The sequence below is a fragment of the Bubalus bubalis genome, chromosome 7 (assembly GCF_019923935.1).
Source record: "Bubalus bubalis isolate 160015118507 breed Murrah chromosome 7, NDDB_SH_1, whole genome shotgun sequence".
In the NCBI taxonomy this organism is placed as follows: domain Eukaryota; kingdom Metazoa; phylum Chordata; class Mammalia; order Artiodactyla; family Bovidae; genus Bubalus; species Bubalus bubalis.
In genome coordinates, this window is record NC_059163.1 from 51,089,957 (window position 1) to 51,102,805 (window position 12,849).

The window sequence follows — 12,849 nt, forward strand, 5'->3', positions numbered from 1 at the left end:
TATGAAAATGAAACCTAGGAGAGGGACTCCTTTCTTAAAGTCACAGACCACTAAGTCCTGGAATTTTACATTAAAATCACAGCCTAACCTACAGTCAACACTCAGACAGAGACATTATGCATTTCAAATATTTTTGTAAAGTTTATTAAAACTTTGACTGAATGTTCAGCTCAGTTCAGTCGCTCAGTCATGTCTGACTCTGCGACCCCATGGACTGCAGCACTCCAGGCTTCCCTGTCTATCACCAGCTCCGAGTTTGCTCAAACTCATGTCCATAGAGTTGGTGATGCTATCTAACCATCTCATCTTCGAACGTCCCCTTCTCCTCCTGCCTTCAATATTTCCCAGCACCAGGGTCTTTTCAAATAAGTCAGTCCTTTGCATCAGATGGCCAAAGTATTGGAGTTTCAGCTTTAGCATCAGTCCTTCCAATGAATATTCAGGACTGATTTCCTTTAGGTTTGACTGGTTTGATATCCTTGCAGTCCAAGGGACTCTCAAGAGTCTTTCCCAACACCACGGTTCAAAAGCATCAATTCTTAGGCACTCAGCTTTCTTTATAGTCCAACTCTCACATCCATATATGACTACTGGAAAAACCATAGCTTTGACTAGATGGACCTTTGTTGGTAAAGTAATGTCTCTGCTTTTTAATGTGCTGTCTAGGTTGGTCATAGCTTTTCTTCCAAGGAGCAAGCGTGTTAAATTTCATGGAGCCAGTCACCATCTGCAGTGATTTTGGAGCCTAAGAAAATAAAGTCTGTCACTGTTTACACTGTTTCCCCATCTATTTGCCATGAAGTGATGGGACTGGATGTCATGATCCTAGTTTTCTGAATGTTGAGCTTTAAGCCAACTTTCTCACTCTCCTCTTTCACTTTCATCAAGAGGCTCTTTAGTTCTTCTTTGCTTTCTGTGTAAGGGTGGTATCATCTGCATATCTGAGGTTATTGATATTTCTGCTGGCTATCTGGATTCCACTTGTGCTTCATCTAGCCCAGCATTTTGCATGATGTACTCTGGTGACTAAGTGTGCTAATTCTAATTAGTAAAGTACCAAGAGCTTCCTGAAAAGTTCACTGTGCTAGAAGAAAAAAAAAATGTTCCTGCTGATGATAGACACACACACACATGCACAGATCTAAAAATGACCCAAAGTCATCTTTTCCCTAAAGATGGTATTTCAATAGTGATGTTAATTTTTGTTTACTACTAACTTGCTACATATGGACTTAAAAGACCAAGAATAAATTTGGTTGAAAATCATGACATTTTACCTAATCATCCCACTAAGAAGGGATTCAGGTGAAGCAACCTAAGGTCAACATGGGTTTATAAAAGAGGAAACTGAAATTTAAGTGATAAGTTGAAGATTAAAAGCCAAGATGCTTACTAATCAAATTCTGCCCTTTTCAGAATTACAGCTACCAAGTACAAACACATTTTACAGGCTTGCCATAGAATTCTTTATCTAGTGGTACTAGCCAGCTCTATAGGCTAAGGCACTATCCTAGGATTTCATTTGTATCTGCATCTTCAACATACCACATGGGACATCCATTAGGGACAACAGATTTTTTTTTTTAGTAATCTCCTGTAACACGGAAGCAAACCTTTTCATTCTCTACTGACAGACAGCATTAAACATTTCATAATTCTGCTTGTCACAATCATTTTACAGCAGGTCAAAAATTGGATTCTAAGTGAATCAGACAGGGTTTAATTGAATTTAAATGCATAGGGAATAGAAAATGCTAGCAGATGGACAAGCCTAGCAATTTGCTGTCAGCTGCTGAAACATAGCAGATTATTCCTGGTAAGACAGTAGGAGTCATCCTGGCTGCTTCCCAAACATCAATAAGCAAAGTAAGCTTAACGTCGGGCCCTCCCTCTTCACCCCTTACACCAGCAGGAGAGGAAGGGCCACAGGGAAAAGAATGAATTCTCTGGAGCTACATACCACGTTCTTGTAGAAAAAATACAGAATCATGTTGGAAAGTCGGGTATAACACCAGTGCCCGTGGACAAGGAGGAGCTTGCTGAGATGTCTAAACTGAGAAACAGCAAAGTCGCTGGCCATCACAGCCTGTGGGGACAACGGAGAGAATGTCACCCTGAGCAGAACATGTTAGAACAGACATAGCATGGCAGCCTGACCTCCAGCAGGCTCAGACTGGTAAAAATGTGGTTTAAATGTAGTAAATCACACAGTGATTTACACTTTGGCCATCTGATGCAAATATCAAACATACGTGGGAATCTAAAAAAAAAAAAAGTACAAATGAACTTATTTGCAAAACAGAAACAAAGTCACAGATGTAGAAAACAAATTTATGGTTACCAGGGTGTAAGGGGACCGGGATAAACTGGGAGATAGGGACTGATATATATACTATATATAAAATAGATAACTAATAAGGATCTATTGCCCAGCACAGGGAACTCTACTAAATACTCTGTAATAGCCTATGTGGGAAAAAGAATCTAAAAACAGTTGGGTATATGTATAATTGATTCATTTTGCTATAAAATTGAAACTAACATAACACTGTAAGTCAGCTATACTTAAATAAAAATTTTTAAAAATATGTAGTTTAAGCCTTACATGCAGACCCCCGCCCCCACCAAAAACAAAACAAAACAAAACAAAAAAACCCCTCTCCAAACAAGCAAAAACGCCTGCATACAGAGCCTTAATGGGTTGCCTGGAGTTACCACTCAGCTTTCCAACATGATCCCATGACACAAGACTTCTCTCTGGTCTATTATTCATGATGTAGTTTTGGCAAGTGTGCTTTCCCTAGAAAGCAGGTCCCTCAGAAAGAACTCTGAGGGAGCATTTGCTTCTCCTCAATGAAGAGAATATAAAAGCATACAGTTATGACTTCACGTGACTATTAATAACACGGCAGGCGAAGGAGGTATTTGAATTTCTCATCTTTTGTAAAGACATCATAATTTACAATTCTCAGGAAACCCTCAGCCTCACAGCCCACTTTCTTTTGACAGTACTTGCTCCAATCATGACAAGCAGTCTTTTGTCCAAGCCTCTACCTGAATTTTGTGCCTACAACACTATCCAGTGCATACACATGCACACATGAAAACTGGCAGTCACTCCTCCCCCATCCTCTCCTATCTCCTCTTCGCATCTCCGTCTCTCTTTAGGATCTTCAGGTCTTTTATTCAAATCCTCAGTAGCTCTCAGTGTCAAGTCATAGTTATTGCAGAGATAACACATATGTTCTTATGATTTAGATACGTTATATTTTTAAAACTGAACAAGTGAGTTAAAATTACCCAGGAAAATACCATAATACTCACCCAGTAAATAATCACTGAGCGAATGAATGGATAAATGCCCTGTCACTCACTTCTGAGCTAGCTGCAGACAGCCTCACTCTACCACAGAGATGTGACCGTGGAAAAGGCTGCCTTTGGATGGGAAGGTCAAGTTTATGGTATTCGGGTGTGCAACATCTACTCACCTGCATGCCTTCCTGCCCAGAGATGCCAATGCCAATGTCTGCCACTTGAATCATGCTGACATCGTTGGCACCGTCACCTTCGTGAGACAGGAGAAGAGAAACAGATGAGGACCAAAGAAAAGATGCAAACTGCAAATCAGTAGCAGCCTCTCAAGCCATCAAACTAATCATTCAAGGTTTATCCCATGTCTCCAAGCTACCTGGAAACTGGCTAAGCAGGAATTCAAGGTGGCATCCCATTGCCATCAGAAGAATTCCAAATCAGTACTACTTGAAAATCCTTTACCTGGGCTAGCCTCCCCTTTGTCTGTGTCACTCACTCTACTTCCAATTTCCCAGATATACTCTGCTTCTTCTAGCCCTGCACCTCGTGTTCCTCTATTCCTATAACACTGCCCTCATCACCCCCACCCCACCTTGCTCGATTTTAATTGCTCTCTCAGCTTAGATATCCCTTCCTCTGGGAAATCCTTCTCATATTCCTTTTACTTTTAAATAATACTTATTTATTTGCTTATTTATGGCTATGCCGGGTCTCTGTTGCTATGTGCAGGCCTTCTCGAGTTGCAGTGAGCAAGGGTACTCTCTAGTTACGGTGTGTGGGCTTCTCTTTGGAGTACAGGCTCTACTGAGCATGGGCTTCAACAGCTGCAGCACACTGGCTTAGCTGCCCCACAGCATATGGATCTTCCTGAACCAGGGATTGAACTCGTGTCTCCTGCATTCGCAGGTGGACTCTTAGCCACTGGACCACCAGGGAAGTCGTCATATTTCTTGATGCCCCTTCCTTAGGTTTCAAGTACCACTGACTGTGTCTCTAGTAAACCTGTCACGTGATATTATTACGGTTCCTACAGATTTCCTTGTCTCAACACAGGGGAAGCTTCTTAGGAGGAGCTATTACATTCCCACTGGTAATGAACATTGGTTGTCCCCAGCTGCCCAGCAAACTTTACTTGTTTTCTAATGAAGTATCCTACCTTTTCCTGGGGACTGAGTCCATGTGGTTTGTTAGGATGAACCCAAATCTCTAGATTTGGGATGGGCAACTGAAATAAGCCGGGGAAATTAGCATCATCTGTTCCCTGGCCTCAGTGATTGGTTCAGAGATGGGTACATGATTCAACTTAATTGACATAAATGACATGTCCAGGGCTCTAGCCTCAGGAACATACGGATCCAGAGCCTTGAACAATTCACTCATTTATATGTTCTTTCAATAGGACAGTTGAACAGAATTCCACCCTAACCCTGATACTTTATTCCAGCAACTTGAAAACATGTACTATTATTTCTCTCAGGTTGCTAATAGGATGAGATATAAAGGTGGGAATTTTCAGTGGCTAGAACAGCATCCTGAGGGGAGAGGCTACCTGAGACTGAAAATAATCCAGGTAGAAGCAGAGACTATCAGGGAAGACTGAGTTCTCATTGTGCTAATGTCTGAATTTTGGTGTGTCACAGAACTTAATCTCACCCTGTTTCTCTTTTCCACTTATATTCATTTTTGGTGATCTTACCTAATATCAAGGCTTTAAATACCATCACTAGACTTACAATTCCCAAATTTATGTCTCTAGCCAATTCTTCACTGCTAAAATCTCAGACTTTATCTCCAGCTGCCTACCTAACATCACTGCTGACAGCTAATGGATTTCTCAAACTTAATGTGTGTAAGACCCAACTCCTGCTTCCCCTGACTCCATCTCAGTAAATGGATGCTCCATCCTTTATATTCTTAGAGATAAACCCTTGACCTCCCCCTTGACGCCTACTATTCTTCAACATATCCAAGCCATCAGCAAATTTCACCACCTCTTTCTTCAAACCATGTCCATTATCTGATCACATCCCACCACCTCCTCTGCTCCCACTTGGGCTCGATCCACAGTTCTCTTCTCCCTGAATTATTACAATAGCTGCTCAACTGGTCTTCCTTGTGTCCTTGTGATCCAGTGGTTACCCCCAACACAGTAGCCAATGTGACCCTTCTCAACTTAAGGCAGCTCATGTCCCTCCTCTGCCCAAAGTCCTCCTGTGGCTCCCTATCTCTACAGATAAAAGCCAAAATTCCTAATGGCCTCCAAGACTTTACATGATCTGGTTGCCTGCCACGTTTCTGCCCTTCACTAACCTGCAGAAGACCCTTCCTTTTGCTCAACCTGCTTTGGGTTTGACACACTGAGCATGGTCCATATCCTGACATTTCACTGTCTTCTCTGCCAGAAATTTCCCCCCACCCAGATCTCCTATGGCTGCTTTATCATCTCCTTCAAGTCTCTGCTCACGCCATCTAATCAGTAAGACTATCTCTGAAAAACCTATTTTAAATAGCAGCCCCTTCCCCCTCCCCCAATGCTCTTCATCCCTTGACTTTGATTTAATTTTTTCAATAGCACTTGTCACTATCTGACATCTTAAATCTTTATACCTTTTTGTTTTGTTTCACTTTTTACTGCATTGCCCTCCTCCTAGATGTAAGCTCCTTAAGAAAAGGTACTTTGTCGGTTTTGTACACTTGTCTTTCTCCACTGCCTAGGAAAATGCCTGGTACATAGAAGGCACTCAATAAACAGTTGTTGAACGAATAAATGAATTGTTAATTTTCCTGAGTTTAACTTTCTTGAAGGTAGAACTCAGGGACTTATCAGGTCTACATTTAACTACATAACCCTCCTAACCCAGGTGATCTGATATGTAACACAGACTCCTATTATGTTGTTTTCTATGTCACATCTCTACCACCTGATTCATAACAGGGGGCCAAATAGGTGATGGAGGGCAACGGGGAGGCAGTCGGGGATGGAGAAAAAGAAGGGAGGAGAAGGACAGACCCACAGAAGGGCAAAGGGATGTACGGAAGAAAGGACAAACAGAAGAATCAGCTTTTGGTGTGACACGAAAGGGAGAAGCATGGGGCTGGGTTCCACTCCCACTCACCGATGGCCAGGGTCATCACCCGGAGGTGGCTTCGAACCAGTTTTACCACCTCGCTCTTCTGCAGGGGCGTGGCTCGGCAGCAGACCACAGCTTGGCAGCGAGCAGTCAGCTCCAGGAACTGCTTCTGCAGACTCTCCTGCAGGGCAAACTCCAGGGTCTTCCCTGTGATAATGAGTGCAGCCCGAAGCCCTGAGCCCTGCAGGGTGGGAGGAGGCTGGTGTAAACTCGCACTCAACGATGCTTGCTCTGGAGAAGCTGGGTTCTTCTGAAGTTCTTTCAAAATTGTATCCATCAGCATCTCACAGGCATTCTTGAAACAAGAGGCACAGACATTTAGCCTCCGGGCTCCCTTGCTGGCCACTTTCAGCTAAATTTATCACTGCTATTCTTTAACATCTGCCGCATCCAGGCAACCCCAGGGAGGGAGTAACAGGTTCCTTTTGAAGACCTCACAGCTCTTCCGCAGAGACTTCTGTGTGTATGTGGGAAGGGGATAAATAGATGAGGAACATCTCACTTCCAACTATACAACTGAGAAATAGGTGTAAGATTTGTGTATTTGTGCAGTTTACAAATATTTGTGCAGTTTACTTCTCAAACTATAAATTTCAAGTGTGCTCTGGTCTCATTCTTTCATTTTCTATGTGCTTGGCTTTAGGCAAATTATATAACCTCTCTCACCCTCAAACTTTCTAATCTGAAAAATACAAATGTCTACATTATAAAGTTGTTGTGAGGAATAAGTGAAATAATACACGCAAAGCTCCTAGTGTAAAGCACAATACTCAGAATTTAAAACAGTAATTATTATTTTTCTCTTCTTTTTGATTCAACACATTTATTCACTCATTCACTTACTATTTACTGAGAATTCTAGGTGCTGGGGACAAGTCAATGAACCAGAAGTCCCCGCCCTCTCTGAGCTAACATTCTGGTCCTGTTCTCAGAGGCCTCTTCACAGTTGGTTTGCATACAATCCCCTCCACTCTCCTCACCCCAGGCTTGGTAGGAAGGTCTCTGAAGACAGACAGCACTTTTAATTTATTTTTGAAACCATCATAACGCCTAACAGAGGACCAAGTTAGTCACTCAATAAATATTCATTGATGAATTCTACTCAAAACAAGAACAATAAATTTAACCAGAAACTACAGTGTCAAATGACACAAAGGACAGAGACAAACAAAAGCCTAGAGCAGTGCATTTAAGTTTCTACACTTGGTCTAAAACAGTTTATTCAGGAAAGAGTCCCTCACTCAGAGGCCATTTTCTCTTATTTCAAATGTTGTTTTATCAAGTATTTCTCAACCCACAATAAAATAGATTATAAGTAGGTATGGATATGTAGGCACACATGGACACAACAAAGACTTAACAACCTTACTTAACAACAGGGATGGATACACAATAAACAAGAGATTCAGCTTCAAAATGGAGCTACCTGGCAACCTTTACCATGGGTACAAATCTGATCCCATACACCTCAAATGTCCCCAGTGAATCAAATATGCTCATTAGAGGCTCAAAATGTAATAGTAAAAAATTATCTTTAAAAACCCTCTGGAGTTTGGTTAAACTAAAATGGTACATTTGGAAGGCAACGTACTCTGTAGTCACTGAAAATCAAGATGTCTATTAACCTGTTGTGTGCTGTTTAGTTGCTAAGTCATGTCCGCTTCTTTTGCAACCCTATGGACTGTAGCCCGCCAGACCCATCTGTCCAGGTGATTTCCCAGGCAAGAATACCAGAGTAGGTTGCCACTTTCTCTTCTGGGGGATCTTCCCAACCCAGGGATCGAACTCACGTCTCCTACAGTGGCAGGTGGGTTCTTTACCAGTGAAGCACCAGGGGAGCCCTTACATCTGCCAGGGGCCATATTAAATAATTTATATTTTCCCATTTAATACACACAACAATGCTATAAAATAGGGATTACTCTCAAATTACAGGTAAGGAAAATGACTCAGGTGGTTAACTCCCAAAGGTCACATACCTGGTCACTGGCAGGCTAAGCATTTGAATCCAGGTCTTACTAGACTTAAGGGCACATCCATTTTAGTGACTAAAATCACCAGGCATTTTCTGGTGCTAACTCCCTAGCTGATACTGGGATCTGGCTGCTAGTTTTGCTTATAGGTTCCTGAGCCACTGTCCACTGCCAAGGAGAACTAAGTCTGTATTAAGGAAAATTCTCTTCCCTCAAAATGTACCATCTAGTTGGGTACTGACTGACGACTGACCATAAAAACATGGCTAATCAAACATGGTAGCCTGTGACCAAGACCCAAGACATGACCCGGGTGACAAGTTCCAGAGAATTTCTGAGCGGCAGATTGCTATGACAAAATGAACATGACTGATAGAGTCTGACAACTTAGGAAGGAAGGAGGAAGGTTTTCTAGGCAAATTATACAACACGCACAAATTCTTATTATCACTGTATTAAGAATCTTCAATAAAATGCCTGTTTAACTAATTAGATTATTTGTGTTAGAGATGAGTGACAGAGCTGAGGGCAGAGGGTATTGGAAAATATAGGCTGAATCCAAACCTTTTAAATTCCTTCTCCTTAAAAAAGAAGAAAAAACTTTTTTCCCTTCAAGTTCTTTCAACTTTTGATATTCTCAGGTGCACTATATAAGATTTGCCACTAGAGGGCAAGATTATCCTCTGAGCCTAATTTTAGAATTATCAGGAAAATACTCACAAGATTACACCAGAAATCACTTCCCCTCAGCTTGAAAGGGAGGTAGGTGCCTGCCTCACAGCTTGACATTATTTTGTCATCATGGGCTAAATCTGGTCAACTCAGTGATAATTCAATACGGGGGTAAAGGGAAAAGCAAATACAATGGAAATTCTTTTAATGGGAATTTTTTCCTTTGAATCATTTTATTTTCCAAGCCTTTAAAATAACTAAACAAGCTACATTGCTGGATAGTAGTAGCAGTATAGTCGCTAAGTCGTGTCTGACTCCTCTGACCAAATGGACTGGAGCCTGCCAGGCCCTTCTGTCTGTGGAATTCTCCAGGCAAGAATACTGGAGTGGGTTGCCATTTCCTTCTCCAGGTGGAGCTTTCTGACCCAGGGATCGAACCCAGGTCTCCCGCATTACAGGTAGTCTCCTGCATTGCAGGCCCGATTCTTTACCGAATGAGCCACCAGGGAAGTCCAACTGCTGGACAGAAGAACTAATTATCATGGAGCTAATGGTTATTGGTTTTTCTTTCTCCTAACAGTCATGAAATCACAAGTATTCCACTGGCTTTGAAAAAAAAAAAAAGGAGACTGGGCTAATCTCAGGGTACATACCTTACTTTCAGTATTGAGGATGAAGAGCTTGTCATTCGGCTCCAGGAGTTTGCACGCATAAGCAATATTGACAGCTGTCTCCTGTTTGTCCCCTGTCAGCATCCAGATCTTGATTCCAGCTTTGTGAAGGGCTTCTATAGCCTCAGGGACCCCCTCCTGCAGACGATCTTCAATGCCAGTAGCACCTAGAAAATAACCGGAGTTCAATAGGGCTTGTAAGAAACAAAAGCCAGCTGAAGCCCGCCTAAACTATGATGGAACCCTATCTGTTAGCTGATCCTGTCCTGAACTATGCAAACCACTCCAGTAGCTTCAAGGGGTCCAAATGAAACGTTGACCCCTCAGACCAAAATCATATACAAAAAAGTAATACTGGGGGAGGAAAGCCTTAGCAATCAATGAGTTTATCAAACTCACTTGCTCTCCTTCTGGCTAGCTTTCTTCTAGGGGGATTGAGGGGATTTCACTCAGTTACTTATATAAACTTACTCCCCAGTTTTATAATTCTATAATTCTATAATTCCCAAGGGTAAAGACAGGCTTTTAAAGAAGAATGTTCTGGTCAGTAACCCACAATATCTATTTTTAATGCTCTTTCATACTTGTAAGTCCATAATTTCCTTTTCTAAAACAACTGAGACTAGCTATATTTTGGAACTCAAAAGCTCTGCAGATTTTTAAGTAACATGGTACATGTGTCATATCTTATAATATCTGGTAATCAAGCATATTAATATTTCTTTAGCAAAACTTATAAATTACAATCACACTAATTAGGATAATAAATACTTTAAACTGCCTTATCAAATCAGGCCTGATCTTGCCACTAAATGAGTTTTGGCACTAAACCCAGAGCATGTTGAGTTTGGGACTGCAGACGAGGAAAAGTGGATCTATTATAGACCATTTACACTGTCATGGAGAAATGACTTGGGAGGAAGATCATTACTCCACTGGCTAGAGACCAAGTCAGATCATTGCTTTTCTCTGAACCTGAGGAATGGGGCTTAGAGACTGGTATTTTGGTGTGTTAGCATTTATATTAGTATCTAGAGGTCCAGACTCTAAAACAGTGTTCTTCAATCTTGACTGCCTCTTGGGAACTACTTGGGGACCTTTGAAAAGTTCAAACACCCCGGGCACACATCAGGCCAACTGAACCAGATTCCATGGGCAGGCACTGGCACTATCTGCACTGCTCCAGGCGATTTTAGGGTGCAGTTCAATCTGAAACAAGAGGTGTCAGTGTGCGACTTTTAGCTGAAACCAAAAAGTAAGAGAGAGAAAAAAATTTTTAGTCCAATTGCAGGCACACAATAAAGAATACGGGCCCTAGAGTGAGGGATGGATAGCTCTGAGCTTCTCCCCAGCTCTGCCGGTGACTAGACTGTGACTCTGAACAAGTCATTAAACTGCTCTGTGCCCCAAGTTTCTTCTACATACAACAGATCTGTAGTGTGGGATTCAAAAAGACAACATATATTAAAAAACCTTATCCAATACCTGGCAAGAAACTCGAGCTTTCTTGTCTTGAACAAGGGTATTTATTCAGCTTTATACTCTATGTTAAGTGTTGAATTGTTAAATGATCTTAAGGATGATCACCCTGACCCTACCACAAATGAAGTCAAGTTTACTATGGTTGAAAATGGACTGGGAAGGATTGGAAGGTGGGTAGAAATCAAACTGGACAGGGTGGATAGAACCACATATATATATTGGATCAAAGTGGGGAAAAAAAGGCACTGGTGAATAAATAACTAATACAGAGACATTAAGCATTTAAAAAAATTATCCGTTAAGACAATACACTGTAGTCCACCTACCAAGTAAAGTTAGTTTGTTCTCCAACCTCATGGCAGATTCAAGGAGTAATTCTTCCCTGTTGTCAATGCTGGTTTCAGCTAAAAAATGATTTCTCAGCCACTCTGCATATTCAGTGTCACTCATGACCTATTGGGGGGAAAAAAAACTATGAGGCAGGCTATGTGATAAACCTGTCAAGACCCACCCTTGAAAAATATTAAACCATGAGCTCATTTTAGGTATACCTCTTTCTGGGTTCACTTAGGCCAGGTCCAAATACCATATCCAGTAGCAAACCTCCCAAGCTCTGTGATCAGACTAGTAAAACCCTGAGGATGGATGAACGCTGTAGCTCAGTATCTCTGGGAAATTCTACTCATAAGATGAAAGTGGGTTAGTCTATTTAATTAAACCAGGAACTCTGCACAGAGAAAGGAGAAAGAAGCCACTTGAAAGTGAAATCCAAGGGGATTCCAATGGTGCAGTTGAGAAAGTGGCCTTAGGTACTCAATTTCAGGTGTCACAGAGCTCTAGGGCAGCACTGTTTCATTTGGCCGCACCATGTGGCACGTGGGATCTTAGTTCCCTACCCCACTTAGGGATCACTCCCTGCATTGGAAGCTTGGAGTCCTAACCACTGGGCCACTGGGAAAGTCCCACCTTTGATTTCTTTTGATGGTTGGTTTCTGGGGTGAGTTATTCATAGGGGTTAAAAGAAAGAGGAAGCCAAATGAGTGAAGCAAGAAAGCTCTCTTCCAAACAAAACATTAAGTGGAATTCCTAGAGAAAGAACCAATGCTACATGTTCCTTTGTCTTCAGGTTGCTATAGAGAAGAAATCTACTTTCAATTCTTATAAAGCAGCATGGAGTTGATGGGGTGAGCCAATTTCTCTACTCATTCTTGCCCACAAGGTAATTTGATTTGGGAGAATCTGACATCTGCTGGGCTATATCTTTATTAGGACAGAGTCATTCCACTGAAAAGGCAGAGGCTCTGTTTTGATCTTGGTTTCTTCACTCTTACAACCATGTGTGAGACAGGCTTTTGATTATCCTTGCAGCTGATATTAAGTGCTTCAGAGTCTATAAAATATGCTACTTTCCCTAAGGCAGTTCCCAAGAATTAGGATTTGGGAAAGAAATGAGAGATGCATGCACTGGCCTCAGGACCTAGTTACAGTCTCCAATTCAGTTAAGACTCCAATTCAGTCCGCAGTTCTCTCAGGAGCTCTATTGTTTAGGAATTATCGGACAGCCATTAAAGAATGGATACTTTGATCTACACATCTCTCTCCATCTTC

At 41.7% G+C, this 12,849-nt stretch overlaps 1 protein-coding gene across 7 annotated transcripts in view; it reads right to left on the reverse strand.

Moving 5' to 3' along the window:
- ATP10D (ATPase phospholipid transporting 10D (putative)) overlaps nucleotides 1-12,849 on the reverse strand; it is a 124,568-nt gene that overhangs the window by 22,916 nt on the left and 88,803 nt on the right. For all 7 annotated transcript variants that reach the window (XM_044945900.2, XM_044945899.2, XM_044945903.2 and 4 more), the window contains 5 exons: nucleotides 11,568-11,694; nucleotides 9,742-9,926; nucleotides 6,429-6,738; nucleotides 3,489-3,565; nucleotides 1,961-2,086 (listed from right to left, as the gene is read on the reverse strand). In XM_044945900.2, the coding sequence (XP_044801835.2) occupies nucleotides 1,961-2,086; nucleotides 3,489-3,565; nucleotides 6,429-6,738; nucleotides 9,742-9,926; nucleotides 11,568-11,694 (825 nt within the window). The remainder of the gene's footprint in view (nucleotides 1-1,960; nucleotides 2,087-3,488; nucleotides 3,566-6,428; nucleotides 6,739-9,741; nucleotides 9,927-11,567; nucleotides 11,695-12,849) is intronic.